The 15,291-nt window shown below is 41.7% G+C and overlaps 1 protein-coding gene across 1 annotated transcript in view; it reads left to right on the top strand.

The window, feature by feature from the left end:
* The window catches only part of WDR70 (WD repeat domain 70), a 322,684-nt gene that overhangs the window by 249,718 nt on the left and 57,675 nt on the right, over positions 1-15,291 (top strand). Inside the window, exon 11 of the mRNA XM_046000609.1 lies at positions 15,184-15,283. Coding sequence (XP_045856565.1) covers positions 15,184-15,283 — 100 coding nt within the window. The remainder of the gene's footprint in view (positions 1-15,183; positions 15,284-15,291) is intronic.

Raw genomic sequence — 15,291 nt, 5'->3', positions numbered from 1 at the left:
GCTTTTGAAGGAATTTGAAAACTTTCTGGTCGCTTTGTGGTCGAGTTGGATTGTGCTCTCCTGGAAGCTTGGTCTTTTGACTGACACTGACAAGGTTGGTTCCAAAGAAACCCAGCATCCTCTTTGCCCTGGCGCCACTGGGCCTTGCCACCCTCCTCCCCCCGCCACTCCCTCTTCCTCACCCTTCCTTCTCTGCCACCTCTCTATCCCTCACTTGAACTGGCTGCCAGAGTTCACAGACAGCTGGGCAGAGAGTGGCTAAATCTACCCAGCTGCCCGGGAAGCTTGGCGGCCAGGCCGAGGGAAGGAAGCATCGGCTCTCTTTGAAGGTTGGCCGCCAGTGAATCTCAGGCAGCTGGACTTCAAAGGGGGGACCGCTGGGCTTTCCCTCCTGTCTAGGCAGGTCATTCCATAGCACTGTGCTTCCGGTGTTGGCGTAGTGGCTTTCAAGTTCCTCTTCAATTAAAAAGCTGAATGGAAGGCTGCACTTGTGTTCACATTTGTGTTTCTTGTGTCACGCTCTAAGATCCTCACCCCTCTTACCCCATACTTAAGAGTAAAGGTGCAGGGGAAGGGTAACATCATCCAAAGGGCAGCTAAGGAGATTCACAGCAGTAAGCGGGATTTGCTCCTTGCCAGTTGTAACTTGTGTTATTTACCGAGTTTTAAATTACTTTAAGGACTCGTTGTGTGATCTTCACAAGTAAAGAACCTTGGCTTATGGATTGCTTAACTAGTGACCTAGAATTGGGTTTAGTTGTGACAGTGGTTTTATTTGTTTCCAGAAGCTGGTATACAGCTCACCTACTATGCTGCACTCTCTAGTTCTACTTCTCCACTTTCCACTTGCAAATTTCTTTGGTGGTTAGGGGTTGGAGGGGAGGACTGGCCTCTTGAGGAAAGAGCAAAAGTGCTGCACAAAGTCCAGGCCTTTGTTGCTAAAGTCAGAAGAGCTGTGAGTAGGTACGTGTACGGTGGTGGATAGGAGAGTAGGCACTGAAGCCTGGTGCCTGAGTTTAAATCTTGGCCCCCACTTAGTGAACATATGGCTTGGCCAACTAACCTTACTTACTGTGATGTCCTTCTGGAAAGTGGGGATAATAATAGTATTTATCTCATAAGGCCATTGGAAGATTCAAGGGGTTAATACATAGCATGCACTTAGGACAGTATCTAGTCCGCAGTAAATTCCCAGTAAATGTTAGCTGTTATTATCCTGTACCAGATCCCATTGACTGGGGCTAGACTGGAGGTGAAAATGACTGGTTTAAAATTTTTATTCCCCCTTTATAGATTAAAGATGGCTAGTTTCTGCTTTAGATGGAATTTGTAATAGAATCTGCCCCCCCCTGAAATCCTTAATAGTGTTTAAATAATGTTTTATGTATTTTGAAGGAGAAAAGTTATTTCATGTTATCTACTCTCCATCCCCCCCTCCCTGCACTGCCTTTTTTGGGGGTGCAAGGAGATACAATCATTTAGGACCCTTATTATAATAATCTGTACAAATCCAAAAGAAGCCTGGTAAAACATGATAGCATACATATATGTATATACACTTCAATACATAAATAGAAAAATATATCAATATGTAAATTAAAAGAGATGATTTAGTGAAGAGTACACTTTCTGGAGTTAGAATCAGAGTTTGAATTTTTGCTATGACAATATACTAGTCATACGTCTTTCAGTAAGTCACCTTACTAGCCTCAGTTTTCTTGTCTGTGAAGTGAGGTGATTACATACATCTCAGGAGGCTTGTTCTAAGGATGAAATTAGAAAGTGTATATATGTTTTACTGCACCAAGTAGCAGCATTTTCAATAAACATATCTGTTGTTATTGACACCACCATTGGTGGTGTTACAAATTAAATTCTTATTGAATCACAAGGAAGCCTTTAGTTTATGGAACAGTGGTTGCCTTTTCCTGAGATTTTTATTCTCTCTAGGTCAGAGGCCAGCAAACTGTGGATCAAATCCAGCCTGCCATCTCTTTTTTAAATAAAGTTTTATTGGAACACAGCCTCATCCATTTGTTTATGTACTGTCTATGGCTGCTTTCATGGTATAACAACAGAAACCAATAATTACAACAGAGACTATAGTCCTCAAAGCCTAAAATATTTCCTGTGTGGCCTTTTCCAGAAAAAGTTTACTAACTCATGTTCTAGATACTGTATTTCCCCAATTAAAGTCCAGAGAATGTTAGTTCTCTCAGTGTTAGTTAAGTACTATGTGTATTTAAAAAGTGCCATGGTCAAATAAGCATCAGAAATGTTAGAGAGGTTGAGTTATTCTAGGACTGCTATTTAAAAGACTCTGTCTTTTAATACACTAATGTGCATTGTGAATTTTCAAGACAAGGACATGGTTTTCAAATAAACTCTATTTTCCCAGGCTTCTTTGGCCCCCGCCCCCACACCCACCCACCCCTGGAGAGGGTGATGTTATACAAAATATCTTCTGGGAAACCTGCTTTTAGGCTGTTTCTGGAAGGACTTTTTTTCTTAAATCATTCTTCTTGGTGATTTAGGTGATATCCTCAGAATCCTACAGGATATCATCTCATTTTTTTCCCCAGTAAAAAGTATACTTTGCTTAAAATCGGAACAGTCAAATATATCAGATATTTAAATGTTCTAATCGGGTAACATCCCCATCTTTAAATGATCCTGTATGATGTCTGAAGATTAAACTTGGAATCTCAATGTCCAGAGTTTCATTGTATTCCTTCTGCAGATTCCAAAAGCTTGGGTTTTCTGTAGGGCTTTAACATTTTTTTCCATCCAGCTTTCAGAGGCATAAATCTAGAGTGCCTAACTGGTGTACCAATTGATTCAGCTAGGGTTTATAGGAAGGGAGATTAATGTGAAGGTAACTTGTGCCTTAGCCATAAGGGGTTTGTTTTATAGACTAAAGTAAACACCTTGAATTTCAAGTTGCAAGCACACGGGGAGCCAGAAGATTCCAGAGCAGTGGCGTCATATGCAGCCTGTGACTCACACAGCTCAGTGGCTGAGCTTTCTCCTGCAGCTGCAGCTTCCAGCTGGTCATCAGATAGAGCCCTAGGTAGTCACACACTGCAGTCACCTGGCTTCAGATGACCCCACAGGCATGGAATTGCAACATTGTCCAGTTATGAATGAAGGCTGGCTATCTCTTTGCCAAACACAGTTGGAAAATAAATGCTAAGTCATACCTGTTTTCTGAAATCACAGTGGTTGCAACAGCGAGCCTGGACTAAGCATGGAGAACCCTGCTGGAGAGAGAGTTCAGCCCCTCTCATAAATGTTCACACTCGCCCATTCTGTCTCTGTCTTCTCTTGCTTGTTAAGTTTCCCCATTAAAGGCAAAGGCCAGATCCTAGTCATTTTCGTGCCCTCTAAACCTGGCTTGTAGTTGATGCAGTAAATGTTTTATGGAAGAATAAGAGGTCTATGTGTGTCTCTCCCTTTTTCAACTTGCAAATTGTTTGAAGACTGTTCCATGTGGTCTCTTCATTTATGTATCTCATTGTTTTATGTATAATAGGTCCTCAGTAAATGTGGTTCCCACTATAAATGTGGATTCTGAAAGTTTCATTTTTACACTTTTATTTTATGGGGGATGATGAATAGACTTTTCAGAAACCTTTGTCAGATTATTACTGTCTTTTGGCTTTAAATTATTTCTTTTAAACAGAGGAAGGGAGGGCGGGAAAGAAGGAAGGAATGAGGGAAGGGAAAAAACATCTTGGCTGGAGCATAATTATCTTCTTTAAAAAAGTTAGAAACTTGGAAAATTGTCAACTTAGTATGAAATATATTATTCCCTTGAAACATCCTCAAAAGTTCTGAGTTTCATTTGCTGTATTTATTAAGTCTATTCCTCTTACAAGCACCATGATATGTGATGTATAACATATTACACTGTTCTAAAACTCATTGGCGTTCTTGGAGTTCATATGTGTCTGGGAAAGAAGGAATCTGAGGCTGACCTTCTTGAAAGAAAGGATTGGAAATGTGGGGAAAGAGCTTTTATCTAGTACAATAATGAAAAGCAACTTAAACACAGTCCTCCCTTTCACATCCTCGAAGAATGAGCTGTTCCTAAGCATTTTCTTCTCTCACTGCAATATTGTCTGCTGGAATCAACTTATTTGGTGTCCCAAGATTATATACAAGAATGGCTGCAACTGGTTGGAACCAGACTACAACTACCTAGAGACAGGGGTGATTCCAAGCGACCACAGCAAGGATTAAGAAACATTGCTAGAGAGATTTCTTGCTCTCACAGGCAGGTGCAGAAAGGCAAGAGAGGAGCACAGTGATCATGTAAAGTACAACACATGATAAAGTTGAATAAATTTTAAGTACTGGATTTCAGGACTGGTTTATGATGGATATTATTTGGTAGCATGCTGAGGTAGGGGAGACAGAATCAGCCTTTTTTAAAAAGTTATGCTCCTGTAGTATCATCTGACTTAAAATCATGCCAAACACATGTGATGTTTACTATCTGTCAGGTACTGTCCACATTCTTTATGTCATATTAGTTACCTTTTGCTAGCCTAAGAAACTACTCTAAAACTTAGTAACTCAAACAACAGACATTTCTTGTTTCTCACTATTCTATGGTCAGTTGGGCAATACTTCTGGTCTGAAATGGCAGGGCTGATTTCTCCTGCATTCTCTGTTGCATCTACAGTTAACTAACAGCTGGATGGTCTAGGATGTCCTCACCCACATGTCTGGCTGTTGGCAGGATGTCAGCTGGTGCTATGGGGATGACTGGGCACGTCTCTGATCATCCAGGAAGCTAGTCCGTGCTTTTTTACAAGATGACTAGGTTCCAAAAACAGCAAGAGAACAAGTCCCAATGTATATGCCTTTACAGTTTTCTGCTTGTGTCTTGTTTGCTAGTGTCCTCAGTTAGGCTTCTCCAAGAAGCAGATGCTAAGGCAGCCTTAGATGTATAAGAGATCTATTGCCAAAACTCCTACAAGGGAAAAAGTGAGTGGGGGAGCCAGACGAGGAGGCTAGAGAGTACCGGATGGTGACACAGGTCCGACTCCTATGAAAGAAAGAGGGAGGGAAGGGGGGAATTAGTGTTGGCTAGGAAGAATCTCAGACAGCAGTACAGTTCTAAGAAAGCGCTGGCCAGGCCAGTGGGAAGTCCTTTTGCCAGAATCACCATAAGGCTTTATTAATCTGCTCTAACTATGACCTGTCATTCATCACAGGAGCTCCAATTGGGACTACTACTCCATTAAGTCTGTAGTCAGCAGTCCCTTTGTGGAAGGACTAGGAGAATTATTGCTCCACTGAGTAGCACTGTCCTTTTTCTTAGGAACCTGGCTACCTCTGTAGTTGGTAGGCTCCTGATCTGAAAATAGGCTTAGATGTGGGACTAGAACAAGGGATCATGACTTTTTATTGAGGTGACCACCTTCAGCCTCCTCCTCCTCCGTTCATCTCTTTTTAATGGTAGAGATCAAGCATTACCTTTGTTGTCTGCCCATCCCTTCTGTCCCTAGGAATGCTGTATTCTCTCAACCTTCTCCATAACTCCCTGTACATCAAGCCCCCTTGCCTGCCTCTGTGACTTTGCCAGTCATTATGCTTTATGTTATAGTAATTGCGGCCTTTTGACTTCTGGTGATTAAGCACTACAACCTGGCTGTTATTAATTTGGGCCTCATCATCCCTGTTAATTTTAATGGTCTAGCTCTGTGACATTAGCCCTGGGCTGCAGAAGAGAGCTGCCATTGAACTTCTAAGTGATGCTGGATCTCTCCCCTGTGCTTGCTGATGTTCCCTGTAAATGGTGGTTCTTCTGGGCTCTCCCATGAAAAAAAATAATCTGTTTTCTCCGGCCTGACATAATATATGCATTCCAGTATGCCCACTTCCCTAGGCCTCCTTATTTCCTCTGCTGGGACGATCAGGGTGTTTGTTTTTTTTTTCCCCTGGAGTTTGTTTGTTTGTTTGTTTATTTATTTATTTATTTATTTATTTATTTTTTCAGCGTAACAGTATTCATTGTTTTTGCACAACACCCAGTGCTCCATGCAATACGTGCCCTCCCTATTACCCACCACCTGGTTCCCCCAACCTCCCACCCCCGCCCCTTCAAAACCCTCAGGTTGTTTTTCACAGTCCATAGTCTCTTATGGTTCGCCTCCCCTTCCAGTTTCCCTCAATTTCCTTCTCCTCTCCATCTCCCAATGTCCTCCATGTCATTTGTTATGCTCCACAAATAAGTGAAACCATATGATACTTGACTCTCTCTGCTTGACTTATTTCACTCAGCATAATCACTTCCAGTCCCATCCATGTTGCTACAAAAGTTGGGTATTCATCCTTTCTTTTTTTTTTTTTTTAATAAACATATAATGTATTTTTATCCCCAGGGGTACAGGTCTGTGAATCACCAGGTTTACACACTTCACAGCACTCACGATAGCACATGTCCTCCCCAATGTCCATAACCCCCTCCCCCTCTCCCAACCCACCTCCCCCCAGCAACCCCCAGTTTGTTTTGTGAGATTAAGAGTCATTTATGGTTTGTCTCCCTCCCAATCCCATCTTGTTTCATTTATTCTTCTCCTATCCCCCAACCCCCCATGTTGCATCTCCATGTCCTCATATCAGGGAGATCATATGATAGTTGTCTTTCTCCAATTGACTTATTTCACTAAGCATGATACCCTTTAGTTCCATCCACGTCGTCGCAAATGGCAAGATTTCATTTCTTTTGATGGCTGCATAGTATTCCATTGTGTATATATACCACATCTTCTTGATCCATTCATCTGTTGATGGACATCTAGGTTCTTTCCATAGTTTGACTATTGTAGACATTGCTGCTATAAACATTCGGGTACACGTGCCCCTTCGGATCACTATGTTTGTATCTTTAGGGTAAATACCCAGTAGTGCAATTGCTGGGTCATAGGGTAGTTCTATTTTCAACATTTTGAGGAACCTCCATGCTGTTTTCCAGAGTGGTTGCACCAGCTTGCATTCCCACCAACAGTGTAGGAGGGTTCCCCTTTCTCCGCATCCTCGCCAGCATCTGTCATTTCCTGACATGGCAGGAATGTCCATTATTACCACTGCTATTCAACGTAGTACTAGAAGTCCTAGCTTCAGCAATCAGACAACAGAAAGAAATTAAAGGCATCCAAATCGGCAAAGAAGAAGTCAAACTATCACTCTTCTCAGATGATATGATACTATATGTGGATCAGGGTGTTTTTATTTTACTCAACATTGGCCATCACTCTTCTAGGCCTCCAGCAGCTTCTAGGTCCCTAGTAGCTTGTTTGCCCCATATCCTGGGTTCCTTTTCCAAAAATCCTCACCTCCCCATGCCAAAATCAAGGAATCCTGGTTATCTAGTCTTACATCAAAGCCCCATTGATTAAGCGTCATCACACTTTAAACTCAAGACACATCATGGCTCCTTCCAGTAGCTGCTAGCTAATTTGTCCCAGTAGCTGCTAGCTAATTCTTGCGTTCTCTTGGTGTGTAATCTCTTTCCTCCTTCCAGCCACTGCAACAGCCCCCACACCACCCCTCCTGCCCCAGCTGAGTCATCCTGGGATTCAACCCTAGTTATTAGTCTAGAAACCAGGAGAGGAGGAGGTAGGGGAAGGTCCTCATGGGGGAGGGGCGGTTGTAGCATTTTCCAACACAAACGAAGTTCTAGCTCTTCCTAGGGCAAGAGTGGCCACCACTCTAAGCTGTGAGTATTCCAAGGGCATCTGCAGATCCAGTGTTCTATGGACATCCATCCAGATATCCTATCCTTATGTTTCAGGGTCTCAGGTTTTCCCAGCTAGAACCCTGACCTTAGAACAACAGACTTGCCTTGGTTGAGCATTTAAATGTCCCTGGAGCTCTATAAATCTAACTACCAGATCACTTTTGTCTATTGCTCAGCTCTGTCTGTTCTTCCACTGCAAGAGATGAGGGCCTCTTCAAGAAGTACTGAAGTCAGCCCTCTGGCTCTCCCACATTATCTCTAACTGTTAATGGCCCTCAGTTTCTCATTATCCCTCTGTAGAGTATCAGTACAACTTAGCAGTAGCCAGCCAACACCATTACTTCTGTAGGCATTGTGCCTCCCATGTCGTTTAAATGCCTAAAACATTGTACCCACGAGGACATTCCCCTATACCAGGAAGTGTTCCCAGGTCACGTCCAGTGAAATCTGTAGCACTTGAACTAGTCCCAAGCGCTAGAGTGTATCTGCACCTCATAGTCCACTTAGAACAATGTCTTCTCTATCTGTCAGGCGATGAATGAGCCAGTCCCACATGCCTATCTCACCCTGATGTTGTTGGATCCCTCATAGCAGCACTTGTGTTAGTCTGGGTCCTCTGAAAACAGACACCAAGGTCAGGATTAAACATGTGAAATTTACTGGGGACAGGCCTGAAGGGGGTAATGGGTAGGGAGTTTGCGAAGTCTGGAAAGAGAGCATGATGCGGGTCACACCTCTGTGAGAGGAAAGAAAGAAGCATTAAATGTTCATCTGCGGATGAGTGAATAAATAGAATGTGATACATTTATACAATGGAATATTTTATTTGGTAATAAAAAGAAATGAATTACTGATACATATCTACACTGTGGATGAACCTCAGAAACATAAGTGAAAGAAGCTGGTCACAGAAGATAACTCATTGTGTAATTTAATTTAGATGAAATGTGCAGATAAACAAATACACAGAGACAAACTACAGTAGCAGTTGCTTGGGGCTGAGGAGGTCGGAGGGAAATGGGCAGTGGTTGCTAATGTGTATAGGGTTTCTTTCTGGGGGTGATGGAAATGTACTAAAATGATGGCTGCCCAACTCTCTGGAAATAGTAAAATCAGTGAACTGCCTACTTTAGGTAGACAAATTCCATGGTATGTGAATTATATCTCAATAAAACTGTTAGAGTAAAAGAAAAGAAAAAAGAGGGCTGTGCAGAAAAACTCTTAGACTGTAGCACAATGTCAAGAAAGTTTCATGCAGATTGGCTGGGAGCAGTTCTTGGAAAGCCTGGCCGAGTCACAGAGGCAGGGGGCATGGCAGTCAGTTACGGTTTTTACCCTGGGAGATGTGACAGGCACATTTTCACAGCTGCATGACCTGTATGCCCAAGCAAGTCACATGTCCATACCCAGAACCCAGGGTTTGAGAAGAAAGCAGTACATCTTGATGAAAAGAACAGCAAAGTTGTATTGCAAAGACTTATCCCATGCTTACATCAATTCATTAAATTTTCCCAACAGCTGATGTGGATATTATTATTATTCTCATTTAATAGATGGCAGAGAGAGGCATAGGGAAATTAGTTCACCCAAGATCGTTCAGATGGTAAGTGGTGAAGCCTGGATTTGAACTTGTCAGTCTGGCTGCATTGTCTGTGCTTTTTATCATGATGTCATATTTTCACACACTGTATTAATCTGAATATCACAGCATCAGTTGGAGAGGTGTTACTGTCCCTTTCTTCTCACTAAAATGAACACTTCGTGGCAGTAGGGAATGGCAAATCATGTTCATATGACAGTTTCTGTTGTTTTGTACACATTCTCTTCATTCTCCTTACTACAGAATCAGAGAAACAGGAGTGAATTATGTTCAGTCTAGACCAGTATTTATTCTGTTCTTACTCTTGCCATTTAAAAAAATCCTGGCGTATTTTTATTTTGGTGTAATAGGTAACTCTAACATGTGATTGCAAATGTAGAGTTTCTTGGTTATTGAAACTAGGTTCCCAAGGAGAAAGAAATTTTTTATCTATTGAGGGGGTCCTAGAAACAGGTTTGAGAGGGCAGTCAAATGTTAGTACCCTTCATTGGTTAGGGAGCCCTGCATTTGCTTCATCTTGCTCTTGGGATTTGTATTCTGGTAGCAGAGTTGCGTGCCAGCAACTTTCTGAAAAGAGGTACCTACTACAGAGTTAATGAATGTGTGGTATTGACCTAAGGCAGGGATTAGAAAGTCAAACATAACTCCGTGTCTTTGGGAGTTGAGGAGAAAGGGAGGGGTGGGAAGATGTGTACAGTATGTTATTTTAAAAGTTAACAAACTGAGAAACAGAAAGATTAAGCAGTTTGGCCAGGGTCAAACTAAAATGTATCAGACTGAAAATTTAGGTGAAATCAGCTTGGCTGTAGGACCAATATTCTTTCCATTAAATTTTCCTCTATTTTCAGCCCAGCAGTTCATTTAAATTTCCTCATTTAAAATAGTTTATTCCACTGTCTCTATTAGTTACAAAACATATTTTGATCATTTTGAGGGCTGTCATTCCTCTCGCATTGATCGACACACACTAGAACAATGAAGATACTGGGATCTAGGCAGCCCGGGGGTGTCAACTCACTGACCATCGGTTAATGCCTCAGAATGTTTCAGTTATGTTTAGGATTTGGTGAATGGTATATTTAAGACTTTGTGGAAGATGTCATATTTTTCTATGAGAATTTGGCAGACTGTGTTGGAGAAGAAAAGCTGGAATTAGTCAGCACAGCCATGGAAGACAGGACCAGGATCATACGGAGATATTGGAATTCTAGGAAGGAGTCTTGGACCCAGTTTAAGAAAAGTGTTCCCGGTTAGAGCCACCCAGAAATGGACTGATCTTGCTTGTGAGGTAGTGTGTTCTGTGCTGCCAGAGGCTCCTGGCCATCTGCTAAGAAAGGATCAAGGGACAGGTTTACCAGTTGGAGTTTGTATGGTACGATCTCAGGAGAGGACCCTTAAAACACCAGCATTTGTGCTTGTGTTTTCCTCACTATGAATCTGAGACTTGATACTCGCCAAATCATAACCGAAGGCCCTCCTAAGAATAGGAAACGTATATAAAGGAGTTAATAATCTCAGCTTCCCTGAAGAACGATGTTCTTTGCTTGGGATGATCATAAAATCAGTTAAAGGAGAAGTCGCGGTTTTAGATTTCCCAGGTTATGCCAGAAGTGTTTTCAGTCGGGTTGACACTGTTTCCAGAGCCTAAGTGTGTTTGTCATCATGACTGCCCAAGTGTTGCTATTTTATGCAAGTTTAAGATCACCTCTGGCTCTCATTTTATTTCATTAGAATAAACTTCTGTTATTGGTTAAAGTGAAGTTAATAATTGGAGAGCACTTTTGACATGAAATCTGTGAGCTGTTCTTCGGAAGTGAGGACATTTTGCTTTTTTATTTTATTAGATCCTTTTCAAAGAGGAAATGACTTAGATTATTTAGAGTGCAATCTCTCTTGAAATCTTAATTTTTAATATGTGGCCGTTTGTTACTCTGAAAGACTATTGCACTGACATGTGAATTGCTGTGGCAGCAGGAACCATGGGAGTCAGAAAGATGTGGGGGGAGTTGTTTTGTGGTGTATATTCACACATTTTGCTCTATAAATAGTGAATTGTAAAAATTTCAAAACACCCAACCTCCAGTATAGTGACCCTTTAAATAAAGTAGTACCTAAAAGAGGAGACATAAAAGTGAGGCAGATGAATATTTGGTAAAGTTCTTTCTTACTAGATTAAGGCAAAATGACCTGTTGTCACAATCCCTTATTCCCGTCAGTTTCTGTATTACAGTTCCATCTCGCCGGTTAGACCCAGTAGAATCTTAAGTTCTGAAACAGCGCTTCCTCTTTGCTTGAGTACCAGGTGGCCACATGCCTTTAAACCCTAGAGTCCCTCTCAGGGCAGTGAAAAGTGGAAGCAAGACCCATCTAGGGAACAGCAGATTCGCAGCCTCATCCCACCCTTCTCTGAGCAACAAGAATGAGAATTAGACAATCACAGGGAGAAACCTGCTTGCCATGGGGCTCACGCTGAAGTTTATATGATATGGTTCCTTTGGATTCTATACCTTTTAAGGTTCTTTATCCCACTTTACTGCTGTATGTTTATATACACACGTCTATGTGTATGTGTATATTTATGTGTTCAAATGTTGGCATTCAAAATCTGTTTTGTCCTATTAACGATCAGTAATAGGACTGATCATTTGTTGAAGTATAAAATATTATATATACTAGTTTTTGTTTTTTCCTTAAGAATCACAGAGCTGTCAGTGACCCTACAAGTCATCTGGTGCAATCCATTTATTTTATAGCGGGCAGACTAGTGATCTGGAGAGACTAATTTGTCCCCAGCTACACTGCTGGTTTTTATTGAATGAAGCCTAGATTTTCTGTCTCCTGGTCCTGGCCTGGTTTTACTATCCTGCACGGCCTTACCGGTCCTGAAATGACTGGTCTTCCTTCTATGTGGATGTGTATATATATTAATGAGCATTAAAAATAACAAAACATTTAAAACAAATAAACAAAAAACTAAGTTAATTTCACTGAGAGGCCAATTGTAAGTACAGACTTTTTGGTAAGCTGCTACCAATATGGTATCTTTCAGAAGTTCTATTTTTTTTTTATTTTTTAAGATTTTATTTATTTATTTGACAGAGAGAGACACAGTGAGAGAGGGAACACAAGCAGGGGGAATGGGAGAGGGAGAAGCAGGCTTCCTGCTGAGCAGGGAGCCCGATGCAGGGCTCGATCCCAGGACCCTGGGATCATGACCTGAGCTGAAGGCAGACATTTAACGACTGAGCCATCCAGGTGCCCCCAGAGGTTCTATTTCGAATTTAATAGTTGATAACTTGATAAAATATGACCAAGTGGCAGATTTTCCTAATTGAGTTTGCTAGCAGTTTCATTTCTCTGAGGATCAAAATACTCCCAAACTATTCTCTGCATGTGCCCAGAATGATCTTTTTAAAATAAGCAAACCTAGTCATGTTCTCCTCTGAGTAATCGCCATTAAGCAGCTCCCTTTTACCTTCAGGATAAAATCTAAGCCCTTAACATGGCCAATAAAGCTCACTGTGATTGAGGCCCTGCTCACACCATCCCCCCACGTCTCCTTTCCCTCCAGTCGTGGTTAGCTTCTTTTAGTTCTTTCACCGCAACTAGCTCTTTTGCCTTTATGCGCGTTAGCTTTCCATCGCTTCTTAAAAAATTACACTATTTAGTGCCTTAAAAAAATCACCCAATTTATTATTTCACAGTTTCTGTAGGTAAGATGTCTGGCATGGTGTGGTGGGTTCTCTTCTTAGGGTCTCATCAAGCTAAAATCAAACCAATGGCCAAGGCGGCGGCTCTCCTCAGGGGTTCAGGTCCTCCTTTAGATGCACTGGTTACAGGCAGCATTCAGATCCCCATTTCCCCGACATATCTTTAGAGTCAGCAGTGGCGTGTCCAACACTTCCAGTCTCTTGCTTACTCTCCGTTGTGTCTCTGCAGCTTCCTCTTCTGTCCTCAGCCAGGAGAAAGTTCTGCTTTCCCCGTCTCATGTGACTACTTCAGCCCCACCTGGATAATCCAGGATGGTCTCCTTCTTTGAAGGTTAACTAGTTAGTAACCTTAGTTATACCTGCAGCGTCCTCTTTGCCATGTAGAGTGTCATGACACCAGGAAATGGAGGTCATGGGGGTCGGAATTCTTCCTACTACAACACAGTACCCTGTGACTGGAATATTCATTGTTACCTCTGTGTCCTCCTTGGTCATCTGCTAACTCATGCTTTCATCCACTGGGTCTCAGGATTTCTTTCTGCTCCCCTCCCCCCGTTCTCTGGTTTGGATTAGGCATCTCTCTTCAGTGCTCACTTATTACTCCTCATGTCCCCATTGTACCACTTGTCACTTAGGCTTACCCGTATTCCTTCAGGGGACTGTCAACTCTCTAAGGAGAAATGCTGTGTTTATCTTGGCACATTTGTGTTTCCATGTTTAACCTCGTGTCTGCCATACAGTTGATGCCCAAATAAAAGAGAAGTTGAATCAGTTAATTATTTGTACCCATGAAAGGTGGAAGCATGAACAACATGTTTAATACAAATTTCTAAGACTATCAGAGGAAGAGAGAGGACAAATTAAACTCAAGATATACAAATTATTAAAAACAAAAACGAAAACAAAACCCAGCCTGCTTTTGTGAGATAATGAGGTGCTCCTCATTACTGGAAGCTTTAGGTAGAAACTCATAGACAGGGGGGTCGGGGGTACTGATGGGAGGCTAACAGACATGAGTTCCATTTTGTGACTCATTCTTGTTAGGGTTGATGTAAGACCGAAAGAGATGGAGTCACTTGTATTCCTATCCCTGTGGCTCCCAGGAGAGACCTCCATGCTGTGTCACCAGCCATGTCCCTTGTCCAGTCACTGGAATTACCCAGCCTGGTGGAGCTGAGATAATCAACTCCCTGGTTTTTGCCTCTGCTGGTTACTGAATCATAACTGAATGACAAGATTAGCTTAGTAGAGCTACCTTTATAAGTCATTAACTGTGAAGAAGCAACACTGGAAGCAAAAAGGCTACTAACATACATGACTAGAGAAGGAGTATCCTGTAGAGTGTAAGAGTGGCCTTTTGGTTCAAACACTGAGCTGTACCACTTACGAGCTATGTGACCTTACCTCAGGTACGTAAGTCTTTGTGGTTCTGTTTCCTAATCTGTAAAACGCAGATGACAATAGTAGAACCTAACTTGTAGAGTGATTGAGAGAAATGAGTAGACGAGATAGTAAAGGGTACAGTGCATAGGGTATGATTAGCATTGTGTCAGGGTTAGCTCTCCCCTTCTTCCGCTCCACAGCAACATAATCCTATAGGCACGTTAAAGAGAGTTCAAGACCTACAACCACATGCACGGTGCCTGGCATATACTAGGAATACAATGAGGCTTGAACTCACAATGCTGAGATCATGAGTGCTGTGCTGTCCTGACTGAACCAGCCAGGCAACCCTACAATGATATTTTTTAATTTAAAAACTGATACATTCATTTGTAATTTTTATTCATATTTTTCATATTTATTTTATTCATATTTACCCTAGGAAATGGTCTCAGTGACTTTATGCTTTGAGAACTAAATACTGTGCCAATCTTGTGTTGCTCAGAACTTTCTAAGGCAGTCTGAAAAAATGGGACTTAATCTCTTTTTTTATTATTAAAGCAAATGGATGTTTTAAGAGACCTTTTGAATTATTTTCAGAATAAAGAAAACTATAATCAAGTAAAATTCATTTTATATATGTATCATTTTCTGGATGATAAAGTAAAATACTCCTGCCACAAAAACGTTCTCATTTAAATTCAGATGAGATATTAACACTTTGCTTGTTTTTCAAACAGGTTCATCCCAAATTCCACTATAAACAGGCTCATGACCCAGGCACAGACACTTCTTGTGTGACTTTTTCCTATGATGGTAATGTCCTTGCCTCTCGTGGAGGTAGGTTA

This window comes from Meles meles, chromosome 3, assembly GCF_922984935.1.
Source record: "Meles meles chromosome 3, mMelMel3.1 paternal haplotype, whole genome shotgun sequence".
Taxonomy (NCBI): Eukaryota; Metazoa; Chordata; class Mammalia; order Carnivora; family Mustelidae; genus Meles; species Meles meles.
The sequence above is the reverse complement of the archived record's forward strand: the minus strand, read 5'-3'. Positions and strand labels throughout refer to the sequence as shown.